Source organism: Eubalaena glacialis, chromosome 10, assembly GCF_028564815.1.
Source record: "Eubalaena glacialis isolate mEubGla1 chromosome 10, mEubGla1.1.hap2.+ XY, whole genome shotgun sequence".
NCBI classification, from domain to species: domain Eukaryota; kingdom Metazoa; phylum Chordata; class Mammalia; order Artiodactyla; family Balaenidae; genus Eubalaena; species Eubalaena glacialis.
The window spans coordinates 95,202,113-95,228,420 of NC_083725.1; the positions used below are offsets into that span (position 1 = coordinate 95,202,113).

Sequence of the window (26,308 nt, forward strand, 5' to 3'; positions counted from 1 at the left end):
TGCAGAATTCCGAGATACGGTCTCCGGGGAAGAAATAAAACAGCTGCAGCAAATAAAGCAGATGGGAATTAAGAATGCTGGAGAGTCTCCAAAATATGAACCCATTGTCCACTAAGTGCCAACTCTACAAAGAATGTGTGCTCCAAAATAGAAACTTTATGAAACTTTGAAGCATTTGATTAATGTAAACCATCATGAATAATGCAAGGCTGTGCACCAGGGCTTGATGTGAAGCACAGAGAGGAGAAAGATTAGCATGTTCATCTTGGCTTTTTAAAAAATAAAGAAAAATTCACAGAGAGAACTCAGGCATTTTGGGGTGATGGGTGTGCTATGAAAATGGTCACTGCTGACATGATCCTTGGGGCGGGGGGTGCTCAGAGCAAACACCAGCCAGCTTGCCAAGGAGATTTCCTCCAGAGGGTAAGCACAGCTTTCCCTCTTAGGGGCCCCCCAGGTCCAGCCCTGTATGCCATTGGGTAGAACAGTCAGGGCCAGTCATGCCTATGTGACTGCAGGCAGGCCCCAAAGACTCTTCTTTGCCCTGAGATATCTTTCCCACCTACAGGTTGCTGGAAATAGACATTCCTCCAGCAGACATTCTCTACTTTATACTAATTCATTATCTCCTGAATGTGCAAAGATCTCTGGGAGGAATTGCACACATACGTTGTTCCAAAATATTTCCCTTTCTATTCTGCCTCTAAAATGTCTTTTGCAAATTTTATTATAGGGACTTCCCTGGTGGCTCAGGGGTTAAGAATCCACCTGCCAATGCAGGGGACACGGGTTCAATCCCTGGTCTGGGAAGATCCCACATGCCGCAGAGCAACTAAACCCGTGTGCCGCAACTACTGAGCCCACGCACCGCAACTACTGAAGCCCGCGTGCTCTAGGGCCCACATACCCAAACTACTGAAGCCAGCACGCCTAGAGCCGGTGCTCTGAAACAAGAGAAGCCACCGCAATGAGAAAGCCACACACCGCAATGAAGAGTAGCCCTGGCTTGCCGCAACTAGAGAAAAGCCCGTGCGCAGCAATGAAGACACAACACAGCCAAAAAAATAAAATTTATTGTAAAATATTTAAGATTTACAAAAGGTAAAGAATCACCCATCACCCAGCTTAATATATAAAATATTACCAATGGAGCTGAGGCCCCTTTGACCCTTTCCCCAATCACAACCTATTCCTGGCCCCTAGAAGTAACTACCATATTGAATATAACGTATATCATTCTCAAGCATGGGTTGTCACATGAATGTATAATCTGCCACCAATCCCACATATCCTGTCCTTCTACTTGATCAGGCCATTGTCATTTTTAACCAAAGCATTCATTCAGCACACCCTGAGTACCTACTATGGTGCCAGGCACCATAACAACAGTATCCTTGCCTCCAATGTCTCCCTCCAACCATTTAATCTCCCACATTGCAGTCACAGTGTTGTATTCCTGCTTAAGAACTTCAAGTGGCTTCTTATTACCTATATGATAAAGTCCAGCCTCCTTAGCATGGCATCCAATGTCATGTGACCATATTGCTAGGGTCCCTCCCAGAGCTTTGGAAGGGTTAGGGTAAGGATTAATGTGGACATAGTGTTATCATTAGCTTCACAGCAAACAGGCCTATGTACATGTTTGCATGGCTGCAGTAATAGATTCCCTGTGTGTGTCTTCTCATTTTTAGTAGAAGGAATTTATCAGACATGTGTTCAAATCCCAGCTCTGCGGCTTGTCAGACCTTGGGCAAGTTACTTCACCTCTTTGAGTTTCTATTTCCTATTGGGGATAAGACCATCTATGGAAGAGACTGCTAGCTAATCACCAAAGTCCCCTTTGCCCTTCTTCTATAGTTCTGGAATTGTAGCTGGGACATTGCTACCCAACTAGGGGCCACATTTCCCAGCTTCCTGTGGAATTTGATTTTGCCCTCTTACAAACTAATATCAATATATTAACTTGATACTGTTTAATTGATGCTGATAGAAGACATGAGACTCTTAGGTCAGAGACAAAGGATTTTATTACTCATTATACAGCAAGTGCATGAGCATATTTGCATCAGTTCCTCTTGCCCCCAGGTCTCATCAGTATGATGCGATTGACCCAGATGGATGTTATGCACCCAGTGGGTTTGTGTTACAACTGAGGAACACTGAGCTTGGGGAAACCACCATTTTTATAGTAGGGAATAAGCAAGCCTTCTCATTGTCCTTAGCAGTGTGTGTGTGGAATGGGTAGATGTTCTTTCATTTCTTAAGGTTATTGTCTGCATAAACAACCCTGAGAAATGACCTGGATAAAAGAGCAGTCAGAGCCTTACAGTCTTGGTGCACCCAGCAAGACATGTAAGAATGCAAGAGACCCAAGCTGTATTCTCCTATCAGCTCTTTTGAGATTAGATGTGACCATGTGACTTAGTTCTCTGCAATGGAGTATAAGAGGGGAAGAGGTGTGTGCCTTCTGGGGTGACACCTTAAGATCAGGCCATGCCGCATCTACTACTCCTTCTTTCCCCTTTCTGTTGGCTGGGTGGTTGGAATGGCAATGTTAATAGAGATCCCAGAAACCAAGTACTGAAGGAAGTAGAGCTGCCATCAGCCTGAGTCCCTGAACGACTGTGTGCAGCAGAGTTGCCCACCAACTTAGAACACTTACCTCAAATTGTCATGTGAGAAAGAAATAAACTTTTTATTCTGTAAGCCATCTAAAGAGTTAATTTGTTAGGGTGACCCAGACTACCCTTCACTAATACAGCATGTAACTCAGAAGGGTTATGAGGATTAAGAAAAATTCCAATGGCTAACATTTATGCAGAGCTTACTGTGCACTGGGCTCCATGCTAAACACTTACATACATGATTTCATTAAATAATCAAAATAATCTTTCAAGGTAGTTTTCTTCATCTCCATTTTATAATTGGAGATCAAAGAGATTAAGAAATGTTCTTAAGGTTCAAAGACTAGAAAGTGATAGAAATGGAACAAATCCAGGTCTGACAAATGCATGATGGTTTTGGTATGCCTCATGCCCCTAGGGTTTCAGTTGCAGATTCTTCTCTCCTTCTCTCTCCTTTCCTGTCCCATCTGCCCTTGATCCCCCCCCTCTTCTTCCTCTCCCTCTTTCCTTCCTTTCTTAATATTGATTCCATTTTCATGCAAGATGGCATGTTATAATGCAATAAATACTTCAGTCAGGAGATCTGAGTTGCGGTTTCAGCTTTTGCAAGTCCTAGCTGCATAAACTTGGTAAATCATCTTATCCCTCTGAGCCCCAGTTTCTTTGTCAGAATAATAGTTATGTCAATAATAGTTGCCTTATCTATCTTAGTTGATGACCAAAATAAACTGCAAAGGTCTTTACAAACTGTAGAACACTCTAGAAATGGCAGGTGTTACTCCCCACGCTACCCCCATCCCATATGCCAGTAGTTCACAAAGTACAGTCTCTGGACAGCAGCACCAGCATCACTGGGAACTTGTTAGAAATTCAAATACTCAGGCCACACCCCGACCTGCTGAATTAGAAAATCTTGGGGTGGGGCCTAGAAAACAGTGTTTACCAAGCCTTCTAGGTGATTCTGATAGACACTCAAGGTTGAGATCCACTGTCATATGTATGTACACACACTCACACACACACACATACTCACACTCATATCCTGATGAAATTAAGTTAAAATAAATATTAAATAGAAAAGAAGTCATATAGTAGCAGCCTGAAGATAGCGTTTGGGAAAAGAGGTATCAGCAGTGCTAAGGATATGCTTGGGAGGGAAGGGTAGGATGAAGACATGGTTAGGAGCTTCAGGACTTTTTTAGTTCAGTGGAATTTCTTTCTTCTTCCAGAACCAGCGCTGTGATCCACGGCTGAGCTATGCCAATGGAAGAAGAGCAGGAAATGTGAGTCTTGAGGAAATAACTCAATATTTATTAGGACTCTTTCAGTTGCAAGTAAGAGAAAGCCATCATAAACAGTTTTAAACAAAAATGCAAATTCATTGTCTTACAAAATTTAAAAGTCCAGGAGTAGATTGGTTTCATTCACAACCTAGATTCTTGGGCTCAAACCTTGTCACTGGGATTCTGTTTCTCTCGTTTTCTTGGCTCTAGTTTTCCCTGTTGTTTTCATTACTCTCAGGGTCTCCTCGTGTGGTGGTATAAATGCGTGGAATCGCTCTAGGCCCATATTTTATCTGCTTAGCAACTCCAGTGTAAGGAGAGTGCCTGGTTCCCCATGGTTCCAACAGAAACCCAAGGCTCCTGGATCCTTCTTGGGGCACATGCCCACCCTAGGGCTGATTAGCACGACTCTGATAGGCCAGGCCTAGGTTACATGGCCAACCCTGGAGTCCAACACACCCACATGCACTGAAAAGGAGAGCATGATTCTCTATGAGAAAATACGGCTGCTGTTACCAAAAGAAGGGTGGGTTGACACTGGGCAGGTGAAAACAACAGATGTTTACAAGAGACCTTAATTTGCTACCTCTGGGAAGACTAGGATTGTGTTAGCCACAAACTCCTGCCAAGGTTTCCACCTTCTCTCCGTGTCCTGCGGAATTATCTGTGACAACAGTGACTGATCCCAAAAAGGGAGGGGTAGCACCTGGGACACAGCAGCTAAAAAAATCAGGCCTGACCATATCTCACAGTTTCAAGTTTGACTCAACTTCTCCAGTCTCAGGAATTTATCCAGAGTAGAATCTTTAAGCCTTATCCCTCAACAATTTCCATCTCCTTTTATAGTGCTCTCCGGTAAGTAAAACTCCAGTTTTCTTACAAAGAGAGGCTTGGAAGCTTCAAGGTGTTTTACGTTTGGATCCACGGTCTGTAGACCAGTGCTATGCGATAGAACTTTCTGCAGTGATATAAGTATTCTTTATCTGCACTGGCTAATGTGTAGCCATTAGCCGCACACGGGTAATGAGCACCTGAAATGTGGCTATTGTGACTGAGGAACTAAATTGTTCATTTTATTTAACTTTAATTTTCATTTTAACAGCTGCATGTCCCCATGGCTACTATCTTGGACACTGCAGCTTTAGACTCTGGGAAAGAAAGCTAGTCAAAAGCTCTGACACTCTGACTTCTACCAAGGTCAATAGACAGGCTACAATTTTAGGCTACTCACTACCTGTTTGACTCTTTTTCTTAGTAATTAGAACTCCTGAGTTTTAGCTGGACCCATGCCTTCCTAGCAAGAGGTTCTATTTCTCAGCTTGTCTTGCAGCTGGGAGGGGCGTGGGGTTGGAAGTCACACGTTAATATCAGGTTAGTGGAATGTGGGGAGGGTGTGTGCAACTTTTTGGTTATCTCCTTAAAGTTGAAACTACATGCCCTGGACTTTTCTGTCTTCTCCTAGACTGGAAGGCAGATGTGGAACTGAACCAGCCTCAATCCTCCTAAGACAACACCTGAGGAGATGGTGGACCAAAAAATGGAAAGATTCTGGGTCCCTGAATTATCTGATGGAGCAGAGATACCCCATCAGTCTTGAACTTCTCACCTTAGGACCATGTATTGAGAGATGAATAAAATGCTCTTTTATTTAAACCATTGTGTTCTTGGGTTTCTTTGTTATAGCAGCTTAGCCTGTTTGCTAATGTACCATATCCACCGAGGAATCCATGTGGGACAATGGACTGGGTATTTACAGACCTAGGTTCTCATTAGTTCTACAACTTGCTACAATGTGATCTTAAGTTTCAATTTCCTCTTGTATAAAATAAGGCATTTGGACTGAATCTGAGACACGAAAATGGAATTCATCTTGAGCAGAAGAGAGAGAATAACAGCAGCTACTTTGTAGAGTTGTGAGGATTAGAAGAGATAATGCATAAACTACACTTAGCCCAGTGCCTGAGACATAACAGATGCTCTATAACTATTAGCTATAATTATTGTTATTATTATTAAGTTCTGACCCTGACAGATTGCGGAAGGCTGCCTGGAGTGCTGTGTTGACAAGGATATGAGACCACTTCAGTGCTCACTGGAAATGAACGCCATAATCATCTAGCTGTGTCTTCCACAGGCAGAGGAGGGGGAGTTCCCTATAATGGAGGGGATTCCTGGATTCCTAAGTCCTCTTCTTCTCTAACTTTACGGAATTTTGTCTACCTATACTAAGCTAGCATGTAAGAGTCTTTTCCCCTCTCTTCTCTACACCACACACACCACCAGATATATCAAGTAAAACACAAACACAGGGTCCCCTCCTGATGTCTTTCTCTCTCTGGCTGGCCTTCTTCTCACCCACTTTCTCATCTTCTGAGCCTAACCCCTGAATCTGGAGTCTCCAGACTTATGAGAGATGCCTCGGCTTCTCAGGCTTCTGCATTTTTAAGCCTTTTTTTTTTTTTTTTAAATTTTCCATTTGAACCATTTTTTAAAAATTTATTTATTTTATTTTTGGCTGCGTTGGGTCTTTGTTGCTGCACGCGGGCTCTCTGCAGTGGCGGTGAGCCGGAGCTACTCTTTGTTGCGGTGCGTGGGCTTCTCATTGCGGTGGCTTCTCTTGTTGGCGGAGCACAGGCTCTAGGTGCACAGGCTTCAATAGTTGTGGCTCGCGGGTTCCAGAGCGCAGGCTCAGTAGTTGTGGTGCACAGGCTTAGTTGCTCCACGGGATGTGGGATCCTCCCAGACCAGGGCTCGAACCCGTGTCCCCTGCATTGGCAGGCAGACTCTTAACCACTGCACCACCAGGGAAGCCCCCATTTTTTTTTTTTTTTTTTACCTCCCTCTCACCTGACTTAATGCCTGGAAATTGCTGTGTTAAAATGACACTGTTCAGCCAGGCCCTTGTATGAAGCATTTGGAGGACAGTGGTACCCAACCGGCACAATCCTTCTGGGGGTGATTCTGCTTCCGCTGGCTCAATCAGCCTAATAAATGTGGAGACCCAGCGAGGATTCTGATCCTCTGGGAATCCAATCACTAACACAGCTTAGAAAATAACCCAGGTCAGAGAATCCAAATCTGCTTTCACATCCCCAATCCCAAGTCATTTCCAGGGAGAAGTCTTATGCTGACCATTTTCAAAAGTCACTGAAAGTAGAGAAATGATGTACGGGTGAATCTACTCTGGAAAATAGAATCCACTTAGTTTAACCAGTGCGTGGCTTGCAAAGGAGAAACCCACTCTAACGCTCCTGTTCCTAAGTTTTTGTATCCCTTCTTTATTGGGGTCGGCAAACTATGGTCTGCTTTTGTAAAGAAAACCACCATTTTTTGGTAAATAAAGTTGTATTGGAACACAGCCGACACCTGTTCATTTACACAGTGCAGCAGTCTATGGCTGCTATAGCGCTGCAGCAGCAGAGTTGAGTGATTACAACAGAGACCGTATGGTCTGCAAAGTCTAAAATTTTACTTGCCTGTCCCTTTACAGAAATAGTTTGCCGATGCCTGTTCTATATTATATCAACTTCATTTAGTACAAGTCACTATTGATTTCTTGTTTCAGTCAACCAACCAATCTAATGCAACCACCCACATGTGTCCATGTGGTGCACTTATTCCAGTGGACCCATAGCAACTATTTCACTCTGGTCTATAATTAGGTTCCTCCTTTCCTGGTCTAGCACCCTCAAAATCCATCCCCATACTCATGGATAGGAGAGATAAGAGGTTGTTTCAGGGAAGCCATAGGTACAGCCTGCTTCTCAGACAGAGAGAGCCAGGAATTATAAACCCTGAGCCTATGGTTGTCTTTTTGTAAGTTCCCTTGTTCTGTTAGATGAAGCCAGCCCACCCCACAGTATTGTTGGCAGTAGACATCTCTCCTCTGTTGTAGGGAGAATACACGAAAGGTGGAGATGGTCCAACTGAACAGTCCATGCTAATCTGGTCTGGACACCACGACTCTGCTTGAGCTGATTATTGCTGTGGGGAAACAAAACCCACATTACCTGATGTTCCAATTTTTCAAAGAGAATTTGGAAATCTTTTTTGTTTTGCTTCCTTTTAATAGACAATCACAGCACACTGAGGTTTGGGACTAATAGCTGGTGAGCTTGGGCAAGTTCATTTGCTTTTCTCAAGCTTGGTGTCCTCAGCTGTCCAGTGAATGGAAAGAAGGAAGGAGAGGTACTCTATCTCAGAAGGGTTTTATGATGATTGCCTGTGATAATTCATGTAATGTTCTTATGATGGAGCCTGGCTGGCACAGAGTAAGTGATCAGTAATTGTTAGTTTTGGGGGTTTTTTCTAGACACCGCAGGAGGCACTAGGTTGGGATCCCATCTTTCTTGCCCACCTCAGTTCAGAGTTTAAAGTGTCCTGTCTTCCAAGGCAGGGACAGCAGAGCCCACCCAGAGGAGAGATCAAGGGCTCAGTAGGAAGTCTCTAGATCCCCTTATATGAAGGGGTGAGGGAGGCCAGAGATACTGCAAAGAATTGCCCCAAACAGCATCTGCTGTGGACCTCTTCTATTGTAGGGAAAATAAAGAAATAAGTAAAGACAAAAACCTGGAAGGAAAGAAAGGAGGAATGAAGGAGAAAGAAAGAAGGGGAGAAAAAGGAGGGGGAAAATTAGATTTAGTAAAAACTCAAAGCATAGACCACATTGTAATTAATACACAGGAAGAGGACCTAGAATTATGATATAAGGATATAAAAAACTGCTAAGCAAAAGTCATGTTGCAGATTATAATTAATGACATGCAAAAATATTGAAGACATATTGTTAATCCTAAAAATTAGGCTATAGAATAATGTGTACTGAATGAGACTAATAGTGTATATGAATTTACATATATCTAAGCAGAAAAAAGACTGGAAAGATGGAAGGAAAGCCAACAAAATATAAACGATGGTAATCTCTGGGTGACAGGATTGTGAGTGATTTTTATGTTTTGTTTTAATTTTATGAACCTCTTAAATTGTCTTCAAAAACCTGTGTAACTTGTGTAATAAGACGAAATGAGAAGTATTACAAATAATCATTAGGATTGTGAAGTTACTAGTTACAGCCAAACCATGAATTTCAGAGTCTTTTTCCAAACTTCCAGCAGGTGGCGCAATGGCGATGTCAACCTCTGGCTGAGTTTCTCTCCAGTTTAACACAGTCTCAGATGCTTTGCTGCTAGGTCCTGGCCCCAGGTGTCCATGAAGCAGAGGGCATTGTTGCCTGGTGGGGAGGGGCACTTGGAAGAAACCACCCAGACACAGGGGCTACCTGCACTCAGATCCCTGGCCCAGGGTTCCATTCTTCCCACACTAGGAGAAACAACGTAATTAGAAATGCAATGACAGACTCTAGGTCCCTCCCTCCACTTACTTCCTCCCCATAATTTGGTCTGGGGCAAAATTCAAATTAGTCTTTTTATTGGGCATTTCTGGATTGGACTGGATTTGCAGCTCGTCCAAGCCCTAATATAAGTGAGATTTTGAGCTCAAAGGTGAAAAAAAAAAAAAGGTAATTTTCTTGTCCACAAGAAAGGTGATTTTTTTAATGAACAGCAAACCTTGTGCAAAAAGATGATGGACATTTTGGACCACTGTCCGTCATGGGGGTGGGAGGGCAGGAAGCCTGGCACCCTGACTAACCAGCCTCCAGAGGTTAAAGGGGACAGAGTCTCTCCAGGCCTGGACACCCCCAGGCGAATGAATGGGTTACAGCCAGGGCACGGCCTTTGCCTGGTCTGGAAGGGGAACCGTCCTTAGAGGAAACAGATCCACTTCATCTTTTTGACTTTTGTTTCACACCTTAAATTGTCTATCCCCAAGAAAACTACTCTGAATGGAATTCAGGGTTTAAAAAAGCCATCAGAGTCCACCAAAATGGTCCCCATTCCACCCAGACCCACAAAGATGCACACAGATCTGGAGACATGGAATGTTCTGGGTCCTCACTGCTATTTCTCACAGGCTCTTCAATAAGCCTCCAGTGCCCTTCTTGGTGTTGACTTGGAGAAAAAGAAGGAAGGGAGGGAGGGAAGGAGGAACAGAGTTAGGGACGGAGCTAGCAGTCTCCTCCTGCCTGGTCCCAGAAGTTTTCACTTACTGATTCTTATTCCTCTATTGTGGTACTTAACAGAGGACTTATTACTATTGTGGCCTTAACAGAGGACTGGCTTTCATGTGGCACCTATATGGGTTCTGAGTAAGTGAATCAAAGCCCTTGACATAGAGTAGCTTTCAATCTTAGACAACCCAGGCAGTCAGAATGAACCACATAAAATGATGGGGAACAGGGACCTGGCAATAACTGTATGTGTATATGCAACATCACCACACAGATGTCCATTCCTGTTCTCTCTCGTTCTCTCTATCTCTCTCTCTGTCTCACACACACACACACACACAGAGGCATTCCTAAGGGCGCTAGAATAGTGAAGATTATATAACAACAGCAAGAAGACGATAACTAACACGTATGAGAGTATATACCAAATAATTTAGCTTCAAGTTTAAGAGCTTTGGAGTCACTCAGCCTGGGTTTGGGTCCCAGCCCTGCCACTTTCTAGTGTGATACTTTGAACAAATTACCTAAACTCTTTGAATCTTAGTGTCCACCTGTTAAATGATAATAAAAATGCCTACAAGTCATAGTGTTGCAGAGGGGATTCAGTGAGATCCTGCACGTAGAGCACTTAGAACAGTGCCTGGCATTGAGTGGTACTCAGTACTTGTTGGCTGTGATTATTTTCTGAAAGCATGAGGATAAAGGGGCAGTTTGAGATTGCTAAACTAGAGTTTGTCCACTCAGGGGAAATTTCATCTTGTCCAGTAACAAGACTTTTGTCACTGAAATAATTTTTTAAAGATGTTTAGTATGCTTCAAAGTATAACCCAATGCTTTTTTCTGTTCTTTTTTTTTTTAGTATACGTAAAACTGAGGTAAAAAACTTTAATTACGCAGTAGATCTGTGGAAGGATTAATCATTTTAAGAGAAGAATCACTTTTCCAACAGCCCCACTGCTATGAATGATATCTTCATGAGCCTGGGCCACCTTCTCCAACGGATCCTGGGGACCAATTACTGGTCTCAACCAACCAACTTCCATTCCAGCTTGAAGGAATGCTGCAAACTGCTGAAATTCCTCCTTGGTGGATGAATAGAGAGCAACCCCTACTATGCTAGATTCCTTTGCCATGGTGTCCCGTGGGTTTATTTCAATAGGACCTCTGCTGCCAACAACTATTACTCATCCTCCATGTGACAAAAGATTCAAATCATTGCTAAGATTTACATTAGCTAACATTTCAGTAATCATATCAACTCCTTTTTCACCAACAGGTTTCTTAATTTTATCAATGTAATTAGCTCCTTTGTGATTAAACACTTCGTGGGCTCCATTTTGCAAAACAATCTTTTGTCCTTCCTCAGTACCAGCTGTGCCCAAACCTTTAAGCCATAAGCTCTAGCAATCTGGCATGCTGCTATTCCAATCCCTCCACTAGCCCCATGAACCAGAATACTTTCTCCAGCTTTCACATGGGCACTGGGGAGCAGAGCTCGATAAGCAGTAAAATACAGGATCCCGATGGCAGCTCCTTGTTTCAAGTCCAGTTTTTCTGGCAGTGTGTAAACAGTGTGATCGGCTGCCAGAGCATACTCTGCGTGGCCCCCCAGAGATCGTGCCGGTTGTGAAAACTCTGTTGCCTTTCTTGAAAGCAGATACACTCTCTCCAACAGGTTCTATTATCCCAGCCACATCTAAGCCGGGAGTATAGGGTAGAAGTGGTTTTCTACTGTAAGTGCCAGAGTGAATATATGTGTCCACTGGGTTTATACCACACGTTTGGACTTTAATTAGAACTTCACTCAGTATGACAATCTCTAGGTCCATCCATGTTGCTGCAAATGGCATTATTTCGTTCTTTTTTATGGCTGAGTAATATTCCATGGCATATATGTACCATACCTTCTTTCCTGCTAGTGTTGTGCATGGATTTCTCAAATGCCGAAAATGAAAATATATTCCTTAGAGAGGCCAGTATTATCTTGAAGCTACAGGGTCAGGGTAAGGCCTCTTGACCCACACAAAGGACTTTGTTTTGGCAGGAGGCAAAAAACGTTCTCTCTTCCCACAAGTAATCTGCATGGTAAAATCGGATAGATTTGAAATGGCTATTTCCTTGAGTGTTGCCCCACAAATACTGAGTCATGTCTCAGAACAGCTGTCATTGGTGGGATGTTCTGGTCTTAGCCAGGATGCCAGAGGAACTGCAGGAGGGCAGTAAGATTGAGAAAGCAGGCCTTGGCTTCAAGGTACCCCCAAACTCCGGAACTCCACACTCCACAAGTGCTGCCTCTCCTCTTATGCACAGGTCCTAAACAACCCAATGCTTTTCTTGTCACAGGTTTTGAAGTGGCTATCTGGGGGACAGCCGCATGATTAGTTAGCTGCGAGGGTTGGGATGATCTTCAGACTAATTAACAACCAGCATGGCAGGAGTACCAGCTAATGGAAAAGAACCCTGGCCCCAGTGCTGGAGCAGAGGTCTAAAGAACCCCTGGGGGGCCAGGCCCCTTCTGTTGGATTGTAGGGGAATCCAGGGGACCCAGAGGACCTGGGCTGCAGGGATGCAGAGGGACGTTTGGAGGTGGCTATTGACCAACTTCTACAGAAGTATTTCAGCATGCTAATAACCTGTGTGGACATGCTGGTGCACCCTGGCTGAGTATCAATTCTAGGTCAAGGTGTAATGTTCAATCCCACCCTCATCTGAGCACCCCTTTGCCCATTGGCCAAACTGGGCAGCCTGTTTATAAATATGCCTCCTTTGGCAAAAGAAATCAGTGGAGAATGTATGAATCAACTAAGAAGAAATCTCTTCCCAATTCTGAAAGGACAAATCGATGTCAAAATGGCACAGGGTTGGTTCTTATTCTTCTGTAGCTGATGGAGGCTAAAATATTTGGGATCCCCACCTTCTAGCTGCTGGCAGTCTGGGAGGAAGCCTATTCCCAGTAAGGATGAAAGGAGAATCTGTTAATGCGGAGAGGAATTTCTGAAGTGGTCTTGGTGAGGGAATATCCCATGGGTTGTGAGCTCTTGGGGTGAGGAGCATGACAGGCTCTGTGTACCCCCAAAACAGAGGGTACCCAGTCAGTACTCAGTGAGGCCAAGTGTAAGTGTGGAACTCAGGCTTTGGGTAGAAAGCAGTGATCATGTATCTGGGGGCAAGTTTCAACAGAGGTGAGGGAGATGAGGGGAAGGAACGAGAGCTCTGAGAGAGAAGACTTTGAAACCAGCCTTCCTGGTCATGTGTATGGTCTCCAGAGGGAACAAGGCTACCAAGAGAAGTTTGTCCACATATTCTTTGAGAGACCCTGGGAGAGCAAGGCAGTTGTCCTTCAGAATTGACAAGGATGGGGGAGGGCAAGAGAAGAGATCACTCCACCACTGCGGTGGCCCGGGAAGAGCTGGCACAACTGGGCCTCAGAGCTGGCAGGAGAATGGAGCCTCACCATCCGGAAGGAGCTGTGGGCAGCAGCAACCGTGGAGACACCTTCTCTGGGCTTTGGAAGCCATCTGGGGACTGAGAGTCCTTGGCTGGCAGCATTTTCAAGATTTTGCCTAGGGCTTCCCCCACAAAAGCTGTAGGGGATTTGAGGCGGAAACCAGAGGACCTGCGGTGGTGGGGAGGCTAGCCAGAGAAATGCCTGCTACTCGTGACGTTTGGAGTGCATCCTCCAGTTGACAAAGCACTGTCTCAATCCTAAATCTGCCCAGCAGAGATGATCATCCCTATTTTACAGATAAGAAAGCAAAGCCCCAGAGAGGTTAAGAGGCGGATCCGAGGTCCATCACGGTGATGCCAGGGCACACTGCGTTGCCATTCAGGTTCCCTGACTCTCAACTAGGTCCTCTTAATCGGAGTGGGATGCGAGTGAGGTGCCTGGGGTGCAATATGTAAGGAGGCGTGGTCCTTAAGAGGGAGGTGGCTGGGACACAAAATTTAAGGAGTCTGAAGTGGCTCCCTGGCTCATGTACGCGCACTGGTTGTCTTCTTAGATTTAGCCCTGGGATGCCTTGCTTACCTCACGTACATCCAGACCTTCCTTTAATCACCTGTCTCATTCCAGCGGTGGAGGGTTTTGCCAGAGAAGCGCATTGTTGGGATTGTAAGCAAGATTCCCTGGCCCCGCACGCTTGCTGAGCAAGCCTGGGGCTTCCCCACAGGCTACATGCTCACTGAGAAGTTGCCTAGAATCTCAATCTGTTCCTGCAGCGAGGAGAGGGGGAGAGGAGGAGAGGTGTTGCCACCAGATATGCCGGGCACCACAAACAAACAACAAGAAAGATTCATGTGCTCAACGGAGCTGAATTTTAATTGATACTTTCTCAAACAGTGGTTCTGAACCAACATCCCTCAGCCCCCAAAGATGATGAAGGGGGTGCGGCTTAACGCCACAATTAGCAGACAACCCCACAACAAATACAGTAAACATTAATCATATTAAATATTGAATGCAGACCCTGGTACGCTTGAAGAGCAATGGGTTTTTAAAATTTTATTTTACAGAAGACAAAGCAATGATTGTGGAGGAATTATTCCGATGTCAGTGCTGAAGGGAAATAATGTAACATTCTGGAATTTATATAAAAATTACAGCTTTGTTGTGTTTCACACTATATATAGTAATTTAATCATTTGCAGCTGATTAATTTCAGTGAAGGAAAATGTAGCATTATGCATCCCTAATGGAGTTCCAAGGTTTGAATTCTAATCGTGAGTTGGGCACAGTTTAAGTCTAAATTAGCAATTAGCTTGGGCAAGGGACATTTAGGTTAAAATGGAGTCATCTGTTGACATGTACTGAGTCAACAAGAGAGCAGGAAGGAAAATCACCAGAAAAGTGCTTGCCACAGAACACTCTTTGCTGGGTTAATAATTATAATTCATACATTAGCAGAATGCGGTTGCACTTTAGAAAACATTTTCTTGTACATTTATCTCATTTGCTTTGGTCTTCATAAGTCTGTGAAGTGGGTATTTGTGCTCCATTGTACAGTGAGGAAATGAGGCTCAGAAGAATTAAGGTCACAGTGAGGAAGAACATATATTGTGGCAGGAGTTGAACCCAAGTGTTCCAGTTTCAAAGCCAATATTCTTTCTACCGCAAAGTAGTTTCTGGGGAAATTTGCTCTACCTTGAGATTCTCCAGAAGGAAGTGCAAAGGTAATAACAGTATTAAATAAAAGTGAACCTTGGGCTTCCCTGGTGGCGCAGTGGTTGGGAATCTGCCTGCCAATGCAGGAGACACGGGTTTGGGCCCTGGTCCGGGAGGATCCCACATGCCGCGGAGCACCTAAGCCTGTGCGCCACAACTACTGAAGCCCACACGTCTAGAGCCCGTGCTCCGCAACAAGAGAAGCCACCGTAATGAGAAGCCCGAGCGCCGCAACGAAGAGTAGCCCCCGCTCACCGCAACTAGAGAAAGCCCGCGCGCAGCAACGAAGACCCAATGCAGCCAAAAATAAATAAATTAAATAAATAAATTTATTTTTTTAAAAAAGTGAACCTTGACGAAACTCTCACTGTGTATCCAGCTCTGTGCTAAGCACTTTACGGGTATTAGCTCAGTTAATCTTCAAACACACCTTCAAGGGAGGTACCATTAATATCCCCATCTACAGATGAGGCTCAGATGGGTTAGGTTTCTTGTCCAGGGATGCAGTTGGGATTACATAGATAAGATTCCACCAGAAAACTACTAGAGCTAATCAGTGAATTTGGTAAAGTTGCAGGATACAAAATTAATGCACAGAAATCCCTTGCATTCCTATACACTAACAATGAAAGATCAGAAAGAGAAATTAAGGAAACAATCCCATTCCATTCACCACTGCAACAAAAAGAATAAAATATCTAGGAATAAACCTACTTAAGGAGGTAAAAGACCTGTACTCAGAAAACTATAAGATGCTGATGAAAGAAATCAAAGATGACACAAACAGATGCAGAGATATACCACGTTCTTGGACTGGAATTGTGAAAATGACTATACTACCCAAAGCAATCTACAGCTTGAATGCAATCCCTAACAAATTACCAATGGCATTTTTTATAGAACTAGAACAAAAAATCTTAAAATTTTTAGGGAGACACAAAAGACCCCGAATAGCCAAAGCAGTCTTGAGGGAAAAAAAACTGTTTCCTCACTGAGTTGGAGGAATCAGACTCCCTGACTTCAGACTATACTACAAAGCTACAGTCATCAAGACAATATGGTACTGGCACAAAAACAGAAATATAGATCAATGGAACAGGATAGAAAGCCCAGAGATAAACCCATACACCTATGGTCAACTAATCTATGACAAAGGAGGCAAGGATATACAATGGAGAAAAGACAGTCTCTTCAATAAGTGGTGCTGGGAAAACTGGACAGCCACATGTAAAAGAATGAAATTAGAACACTCCCTAACACCATACACAATGATAAACTCAAAATGGATTAGAGACCTAAATGTAAGACCGGACACTACAAAACTCTTAGAGGAAAACATAGGAAGAACACTCTTTGACATAAATCACAGCAAGATCTTTTTTGATCCACCTCCTAGAGTAATGGAAATAAAAACAAAAATAAACAGATGGGACCTAATGAAACTTAAAAGCTTTTGTAAAGCAAAGGAAACTACAAACAGGACAAAAAGACAACCCTCAGAATGGGAGAAAATATTTGCAAACGAATCGACGGACAAAGGATTAATCTCCAAAATATATAAACAGCTCATGCAGCTCAATATTCAAAAAACAAACAACCCAATCCCAAAATGCGCAGAAGACCTAAATAGACATTTCTCCAAAGAAGACATACAGATGGCCAAGAAGCACATGGAAAGCTGCTCAACATCTCTAATTATTAGAGAAATGCAAATCAAAACTACAATGAGGTATCACCTCACACCAGTTAGAATGGGCATCATCAGAAAATCTACAAACAACAAACGCTGGAGAGGGTGTGGAGGAAAGGGAACCCTCTTGCACTGTTGGTGGGAATGTAAATTGATACAGCCACTATGGAGAACAGTACGGAGGTTCCTTAAAAAACTAAAAATAGAACTACCATACCACCCAGCAATCCCACTACTGGGCATATACCCTGAGAAAACCACAATTGAAAAAGACACATGCACCCCAACGTTCATTGCAGCACTATTTACAATAGCCAGGTCATGGAACCAACCTAAATGCTCACTGACAGACGAATGGATAAAGAAGATGTGGTACATATATACAATGGAATATTACTCAGCCATAAAAAGGAACGAAATTGGGTAATTTGTAGAGACGTGGGTGGATCTAGAGACTGTCATACAGAGTGAAGTAAGTCAGAAAGAGAAAAACAAATATTGTATATTAATGCATATATGTGGAATCTAGAAAAATGGTACAGGTGAACTGGTTTGCAGGACTGAAATAGAGACACAGATGTAGAGAATAAACATATGGACACCAAGGGGGGAAAGCCATGGGGGGGTGGTGGTGGTGGTGTGATGAATTGGGCGATTGGGATTGACATGTATACACTAATGTGTATAAAATAAGTATCTAATAAGAACCTGCTGTATAAAAAAATAAATTAAATAAAATTCAAAAATTCAAATAATAAATAAATAAATAAAATTAAAAAAAAAAACACCTCGCTCTTTACCCTAATACAGAGCTCCTCTCAAAGATGGCTCTTAAATGCCAGGTTAAGGTGTCTTAATCTTGTAGACCATCGGGGCTTTGGTGTGTTTGGTTGTGAAGGCACATTTTGGAGCAGAAACGAAGCAGAGCCCCTCTGCTTCACACCCATTCCCCTTCTCCACCCTGCTCTGTGTCAGGAAGAAGAAACTGCGGGGATCTGCTGAGTTTGGCCAGTGGGAGCAATGGCGGGAGATAGGAGGGAGAGAGGTGCGTGGGGCCGGAGTGTTTATTCTTCTGGTTTCCTCAGTACAGAGATGCCATGAGCTGGCTGTGTCCCTCACCCCGAGGTCACGGCTCCCATCAAGTGGCTACACTGCCCTCTTTGTGTCCAGGCTTAATAATGCCCCCTCTCCTTGCCCCTTCAGGCCCAAGGTGGTCATGGTGCCCACTCTTACCAGCCTCGGGGCACTGCCTGTCCTTTCTTGAAGTTTCCCTGCAGCCTGCCCTCCCTGTGACCAATGAACAACGCAGAGAAGACCTGCTCCCAGTACAACCAGGCAGAGGTTGTTTTCAAGGAACTGGACACAGGAGAGGTGCAAGATAGGAAGTCATTCAGTATTTTATCTAAGCACCGAGAGAAAGTCAAGACAGGAGTAAAGAGCCATAGCCGTGTTACACCCTGCAAGCAAATAGAAGCGTAGGTGGCGTGTCTCTAGATCCTCTCATCTCTTTGCTCGTGCAAACTGCTGACTCCTTGTGCCATCCCCGAATATCAGGGCTCTTTGGATGCAATGACACAAACTCAATTTAAATTGACTTAAGGACTTCCCTGGTGGCACAGTGGTTAAGAATCCACCTGCAAATGCAGGGGACATGAGTTTGATCCCTGGTCCGGGAAGATCCCACATGCTGCGGAGCAACTAAGCCCGTGTGCCACAACTACTGAGCCTGAGCTCTAGAGCCCGCGAGCCACAACTGCTGAGCCCGCATGCCACAACCACTGAAGACCACGCAGCTAGAGCTTGTGCTCCGCAACGAAGAGTAGCCCGTGCTAGCCGCGACTAGAGAAAGCCACACAGCAACGAAGACGCAACACAGCCAAAAATTAAAAATAAATAAATAAGTAAATAAATAAATTGACTTAAACCAAAAAAGTGAACTTATTGGTTCATGGATTGAAACTGAGGAAAAAATAGAGTGGATCTGGGCTCAGGGAAGCCAGGATCCAGGACTTCCAATGCCAGGAGGATCCATCCTTCCCTTTTTTTTTTCTCTCCCTGAACATTGTCTTTACTCCTCTGACAAATGCAGCCTTGTCAGTGATGGCGATTGACAGAAACAAAATTAAAACCCTACCATTCAGATCAGAACTGGTGATTTGGAGTGAAATTCACTGAATCAGTCAGAGTCCCGGCAGGAAGCAGAATTTCTCAGATGGTTTAATTAAAGAGATTTTTTTTTTTAATTATTTATTTATTTATTTATGGCTGTGTTGGGTCTTCGTTTCTGTGCGAGGGCTTTCTCCAGTTGTGGCAAGTGGGAGCCACTCTTCATCGTGGTGCGCGGGCCTCTCACTATTGTGGCTTCTCTTGTTGCGGAGCACAGGCTCCAGACGCGCAGGCTCAGTAATCGTGGTTCACGGGCCCAGTTGCTCCGCGGCATGTGGGATCTTCCCAGACCAGGGCTCGAACCCGTGTGCCCTGCATTGGCAGGCAGATTCTCAACCACTGCGCCACCAGGGAAGCCCAAGGAGATTTTTAATAAAGGGACTCTTTGTAGCAGTGTGGACAGCATTCAGTATACAAACAAGAAATATTAGAAACTAACACACCACTGTAAAGTAATTACACTCCAATAAAGATGTTAAAAAAAAAAAAAAGAAAAGAAAAGAAATATTGAAGCACCCAGACTGGAAGAGGAGGAAGCTATTACCATGGTGCTGGGGCCAAGGAGAGCTGCACCGTGGAGAGTCACCAGGTGGGGACTCAAGTGATCAGGGATGCAGCTACTGACAGCAATGAGGGCTGAAGCGGGGGGGTTGGGGCACCCTGACCTCTCTCTTCTCCTGCCCTTGGATGCCTTGCCACTAACATGCTCCCATGGGCTGCACCCAACCAGAAACCCAATTGCAAGGGAATTCAGGTGGTGCAGGGCTCAGGGTCAGCCTCCCAGGGTGACAAAATAGAACAGTTAAGGCAGAAAGTGGAATTCAGGGGACAAAGAGAGAATAACTTGCATGTTCATCTTGTACCTTTGCAAGAGTTGGAGGATTGGAAAAGTGAACATACTTGAGTGTTTTAGTTTTAAGAGAATTTCCTAAGAATTTCAACTTCAATGAAATAATTGACTCAAGCAGTGATCATCCACAGATGCTAAAATCATTGAGTAAAATTTTGGTTGGCCATCAGGAGGTTTACAAGATCTCAGAGTGTCCTCCCAAAGAGTCCTTGTTAATTACAAAAGGGAAGGTATCTTCACAATGGAGAGATCTGCCAGAGAGCTGCTTAACGAAGCCATCAAGCTTAGCATCACTCAGCGATCAAGCGACACAATGACACTATGTGCCTTCTCGTGAGATGCAACGGGAAACACACAACCTCACCTTTGTCGTGTTCTTGCCAAAATGTTTAAGCTGAGTCTAATCCAGAGGAAATGACCAGATAAGTCCAGATGACAGGGCACTCTTTAAAACAGTCAATGCCCTGAATAGCATTCACGAAACACAGGGCTAAACAGAAAAGAGCACTGCACACAACTTGGATGAATCTCACAATGTTGAGCAAAACAAGCTAGGTTCAAAACGTGCATGTAAAACATGATTCTATTTACATACAGTTGGAAGACAGACAAAACCCATTTAGGTATTGGGAGTCAGGATAGTGGTTTCCCTCGGGGGGGCGGGGGGGTGATGTGAGGAAGGGCACCCAAGAGAGAATTCCAGGGTGCTGATGATATTCTGTTTCTTATCGCAGTGCCTGTTACAGGCGTTTATTCACTTTGTGAAAACCTGTTGTAGTGAGTACACTCTGCGTGTGTGTTTGTGTGTGTCTGTCTGTGTGTGTGTGTGTATTAGGGAGAGAGATAACATTAATGTGGCAAAATACCACCAACTGGTGAATCTAGGTGAAGGATCTATGAATATTCATTATTCATTATATTGTTTTTTACCTTTTCTCTAGGTTTGAAATTTTCCAAAATAAAAAGTTGGGGGGAAAATAGAAATGATTTCAAATTATTTTTTAAATGTTCCACGATGTATAAACGGCTGGCGTATTATCCATCAGCAATGTCCTCTACAGTGAGTTCATATTATTCACACACTTATTTAAATATAAGCAAACTGTTCACACTTAGCTAAAATAAAACAAAGAACAGAAAACACAGCTAGTTTGCATTTATTATGATTCCTAAACACAAGCCGAATATTTCGTCTGGTGCTCACGTACAGAAATAGCAACCTATCCCCATGTTCACAGAAAAACTGCTGTGTTGGACATATTATGTTATAGCTTGGGATCCACAAAACCATACCAATGGGGTTTTGAACTCTCAAGGGTTAGTTTAATGGCAGGTAATCTTTAGTATGCTCACTGAATTTAGAAACCAACCAACTTAAGCTGTGACATCACTGGCAATGTTGACCAATATTAGAACCTTGTTTTTCCTTTAACAGTCTTGTTGGGGTAGAAGGAGGAAGAAAATTCAGCTCCCCATCCTCTGGTGTTTTCAGGCCCAGGCATGGATAGAAAAATCTCAGAAGAAGGCAGATAAAAGAAGAAAAGAGGGAGAAGCTCTATCTGTTTTAATCCACCTCTGTTCCAAAATAGTACACTAGCCAGAAGCCAGCAGAAGCTCCAATGTAGAGAGCAGTACACATGGAAGCAATGGTTCTTGCTCTCAAAGGTCATCATTGCATAATCCTTATGTATCCCTCCTGTCTTCATCCCTTTAGCCGCCAAGGCTTCAGGAGAGCAAGCACCGAGGCCTCTTGGCACCTGGGTCTGAGGAAGAGGCAGAATCTGCCCGACTGTTCAGTCTTCCAACACCAATGCAATAGACACCTTTGGTTCAGCCCAAATGCCAATTATCTGTGAGCCACTGTCTAGCACACTGCTGGAACGTAGTAGATGCTCATTAAATATTTGTTAAATAAATGAATGAGCTGTGGAGAGAAAGGCTGCAGAAGAGGCTGAAGGAGTGGTTTTCATGGAAGATTCTATGCAACTTGGAGGGATTTTTGCCCACCTCTGCTTAAAACTCAGCTCTTGATTCCTTGAGGATGCCAACCTGGGATCAGTAGAGACATACCCTTGGCATTTGTAGGGGATGGAGGCTCTGGCAGCATATGAGAGAAAAAGTCAGTGAAATTGCCAACTGCAAGGCTTGAGACTTCTCAACCTCTGTAATCATGTGAGCCAATTCCATATATATATATAAAACACATATATAAAACATAGAGATTTATTATAAGAAATTGGCTCACGTATATACACATACACACACCTCTGTAACTTTAACTCAGTATTTCCTCCATTTTTAAATGTGTGTATGTATATTTATTTGTGAGTGTATGTGCATGTGTGCCTATGTGTGAGTACAATATTATCATATTCTGTTTCTCTGAAGAACCCAGACTATGCACTTAGATCACACAATTGTATGATAAACACCCCTGGTTGCCTGCCTACCAAGTTTCCTGAGACCCCCCACTTCCCCTTGCTAGTAGGACCCTCCTATCACAATGGAGACTCAAAATGGCAAACACTCCCCTTTCCAGCTCCCATTACATTCAGGCACAGGTGTGCAACCCAAACCCTGCCATGTGAACCTAAAGGAGAGTTTGCCAGTGGCTACGGGGAAAGAATTTCTTTCCTGAAAAAGGAACCACCCAGGAGGAAGTGTTTTCCTCCAACTCTGTGGAGAGTTGCATATGCCCAGTGCCAGAAACTGCAGTAACATCCTGCCATCAGGAGGGAGACATTGCCTTTGTGCTGAGCAAAACAGAGCAGAAAGAAACAAAACGTCAGAATTCATAAGAATACTGTAGAGCTGCTGAATTAACCATCCAGAAATCACCCTGCCTCCAGATTTCTTATGTGAAATAATAGACATTCTTATTGTTTAAGTCCTCTTTAAAGGGAAGTCTGTTTCCTGCACCCAAAAGCATCCTAATCTAATTAGCTGATTTTATTTTCCCTGTAAGAGCTCACATCAAAGGAGGTCTGTTTATCCAGTCAAAGGTATACTTATAGGTTCATTTAGTATGCTTCTTTATTTACAAATAGTCCAGTGAAATGAGAAATATATTTATATATCTACACCCATATTCACCCTTCATCCTTCCGTCCCTCCATCCCTCTGTCCATCTCTTAATCTGTCTATCTATCTATGAGTTCCATGGTCGGAAAAGTCTGGGAAGCTGTGATTACTGCATACTTCTGGAGAATCACAATCAACATTAACATATTAGAGCCTTTGAGAAGTTCTATAGAGAAGAACCTCCTTTAACTCAGTATTTCCTTGATTTTTTGTTTGTTTGTTTTTTAATCACAGAACCCTTCTTTGAGCACACATTTTAACAGCAACGCAATTTTGGAAACATGCACGTGACTGCATGACTATCTCTCTCCTAAGATCACACACACACATTGTAAGACGACAATTGTTTCCTCTGAAGGCAACACTTGTTATTCTGAAGCACTGAAGCAAAACCTCCAGCACACTTGGAATTTGTTTAGCAGATGTTTACAGGTAGCTTGATATTAATTTCTATACAAAAGATATATTTCTGGGCTTGGCTTATTGTTCATGATTCACAACCACATTCTAGGAACCTCCAATCTCGCCCATCATCCTGCCTGAGCTAACCATATCTGACACAAACAGTGCGCATTCATGGTGGCCCCATCCCATTTACACCATCCGCAGCCCAAGAGGCAATCTTGTGCTTGTGTTTTAACATAAACTTCACATCACATGCATACTAACACTACTTCATGAGCAAGGAATTACCACGTCTGGTTCATTGACATTTACATCTGGGAACCATTTCAATCAGATTAATCTGTTTATCTAAATAATTTTCCACTCACTTCACAACATCAGAACTCACCAATGCATTTTCTGCAGATACTTCCAACCTTCCTTTTTGTAGACTGAGGTGCAAGATTCATTATTACCTGGAGTTCTGCAGGCTGGATCCTTATCAGGGTGTAAGGGAGACCAAATAATAATCTCTATCCCATCAGAGTTTTAGAAAAGGGAAAAAGAGTAGGGCAGATGGAGGTGTCATTGTCAGCCTCTTCCGGATAGGGCTGTTGGAGAAAGTGGCTTAGGTGTGCAGTAGCAATAGGCTTTGTGTTAGGACAGGCAGCTTATACTGCAGTAACAGCTCAGGAATGTTGCTGGCTGATAAAAACAAAGGTTTATTTCTGGTCCCCATTACATGTCCACTGTGGGCCGGCTGAAGGTCTGCTCCACGGCATCTTCACTCGGGAACCCAGCAGTTGGACCATTGCCAATCCTGGTGGCAGAGAGGAAAATGCGAGAACGGCAAGCCTCACACCGACTCTCAGAGCTTCCACCCAGAGGTGACCACATCACTTCTGCTCACGTTTCATTGGCCACATGTGAGCTCCATTACCACAGGCCCCCTAAGCCTGAGCCCCAGAGCAAGTCAGACGTGTTCCCCAAGAACAAGCATCACTGGAAAAGCCACAGGCTTTCATCCCACTGTCAGGTTTAACCTTCGGCAAAGAGCAAAGCCACGCGTATGCTCTCTGCAGACAGGCAGATCCCGAAGAGAGTGGATGATGGGGGTAAACTCCTTAACTGCCCAGTCAGGTGAGAGGGCAGATGATGACCAGGCAAAAACAGTCAAATCACAATACGACTTCTGCAAAACGGGTTTTCCACTTACTCATTGTCTTTCAGTTTCAAGTTCTCAGTTCACTCTTGAGCCCTTTCTTCTTCAAGTTCTCCACTTTATTCTTTGTTTGCTTTCCCGTCATTCTAGCCTGCTTCATCCTCCTCCAATAAGAACCATGAATCCCACTCTACCGCTGGATGCCCAGCTACCTGAACCAATAATCCAACGCCTGAGTTACAAACAGAAAAACTTGATGTTTAGATCAGTCTGAGAAAGGTTTGTCCATGACTCGCCACCAGAGGCTTCCTATGGAAACACTGAGCAAGTGGATGAATGAAGAGACACCGTCCAGTGCCCAGTATAGTAGGTGCTCCTTCAATGTGAGTTTCCCATCTTCAGCACTTTTGCCATTCCAGTCCCCCCTCGTGGCATGCTCTTTCCTTTGAGCTCTTTCCTTATCCAAATTCCAACAATTCTTCCAATGTCAAGCTCAGGTCCCACCTCCCCTGGGCACATTCCCACCTTGACAACCAGTGGTGACCCATAGCGATACTCTGCCTACATCCCTGTGCTGCCACTTGGAGCTCAAGTTGTCATCTGACTTCCGTGTATAATGACTTGGTTCTACAAGTTACCTTGAAGCTCTTGGAGGGTGGGGGCAATGCCTTCTATGCCCCCTGCGTCCCTGACCACACCCAGCCTGACGCAAGGCACAGAGCAGCCTCGTGACAAATAGTTCCTGAAACTACTTGATGCACACGTTCTGCAGTGTGGTTGGCAGGGTCTGCTCCACTGCAGTGGGTGATGGAGCGAAGGGGCAGCAGCCTTCGAAGCATGGACCCTGGCCGTGGTGACCACCCAGGACACTGTTCCCATGCAGGTCCATGGACTATGGGGTGAGATGAGATCCTGCTTTCTGGAAAACATGTCAGAGCTTCTAACAGGGAGCTGAAATCAGTAAGGAGATAAAGGAAAGCAAATACACATCTTATTATAATTATTATATTATTCAGTTCTTCCAGTCTTCTGGGCTTTGTTTTTGTTCTTTTACAGGACCCTTTTTAACAGGTAAAGAGGTGGATTTTACACTGTCTATTACCTAGTAGTTACACCCAATTCTGGCCTTTCGGTGAAGTCTTGATGGTAAATTGACTGTCTTGCCTAAGTTATTTGATGTACCAAGAATGACTTATTCTGAGCCAGTTACTGTTCCAAGCACATTACTTGCATTAATCTATTAAGTTTCTACAAGAACTCTAAGAGGTAGGTGCTATGAATGTCAATAGAGTCACATCTGATCAGAAACTTAGATATCAGAAAACCCAGTCACAGAGAAGTTGGCTTACTTGGCTAAGGTAACAGAGCCTGGAGGTGGTAGAACCAGGGTATAAACTTCTGTACTCTGCCTCCCGAGGCTAGGAGCTTGACCTCTACACTAAAGAGCAGGTGGGGCAAGAAGGGGAGAACTAGGGCCTTCTGCAATCAATCACAGGGGGCATGGCCTTGAGCCAGACAGAACTGGGCTCAAGTTCTTGCTTTACTGCCTACTAGAGGTTTTATTTTAGACAAGTTACTTCACCCTTCTAGGCCTAGTTCCTTCAGCTATGAAATGGAGTTCAGGGAGATTAATATATAACGTGTCTGGCAACTGTAGACTGGCAATAAGTGTTAGGTGTGAATTGTTCTCCTATTTTCTCTTCTTCTAAAACCAGAATCTTTATATCATTCAGACTGCACCCCATCTCTTCACTCTCCGCTCTGTTCTCTGGCTTGCAAACACAGAGCAAGGTAAGAAAAGTGTCTGATAAAGGACAGTTTCCAGGCCGGCCAAGCAGTG

At 43.9% G+C, this 26,308-nt stretch overlaps 1 protein-coding gene across 1 annotated transcript; it reads right to left on the reverse strand.

The window, feature by feature from the left end:
* Window positions 1–10,885: 10,885 nt before the first annotated feature.
* On the reverse strand, window positions 10,886–25,357 carry LOC133099914 (quinone oxidoreductase-like). The gene is given in 8 exon segments (XM_061203753.1): window positions 10,886–11,151; window positions 11,245–11,358; window positions 11,361–11,583; window positions 11,585–11,793; window positions 11,879–11,964; window positions 13,429–13,590; window positions 24,049–24,126; window positions 25,221–25,357. Coding segments are annotated over 8 exon segments (1,269 nt in total). The 3' UTR covers window positions 10,886–10,891.
* Window positions 25,358–26,308: the final 951 nt, after the last annotated feature.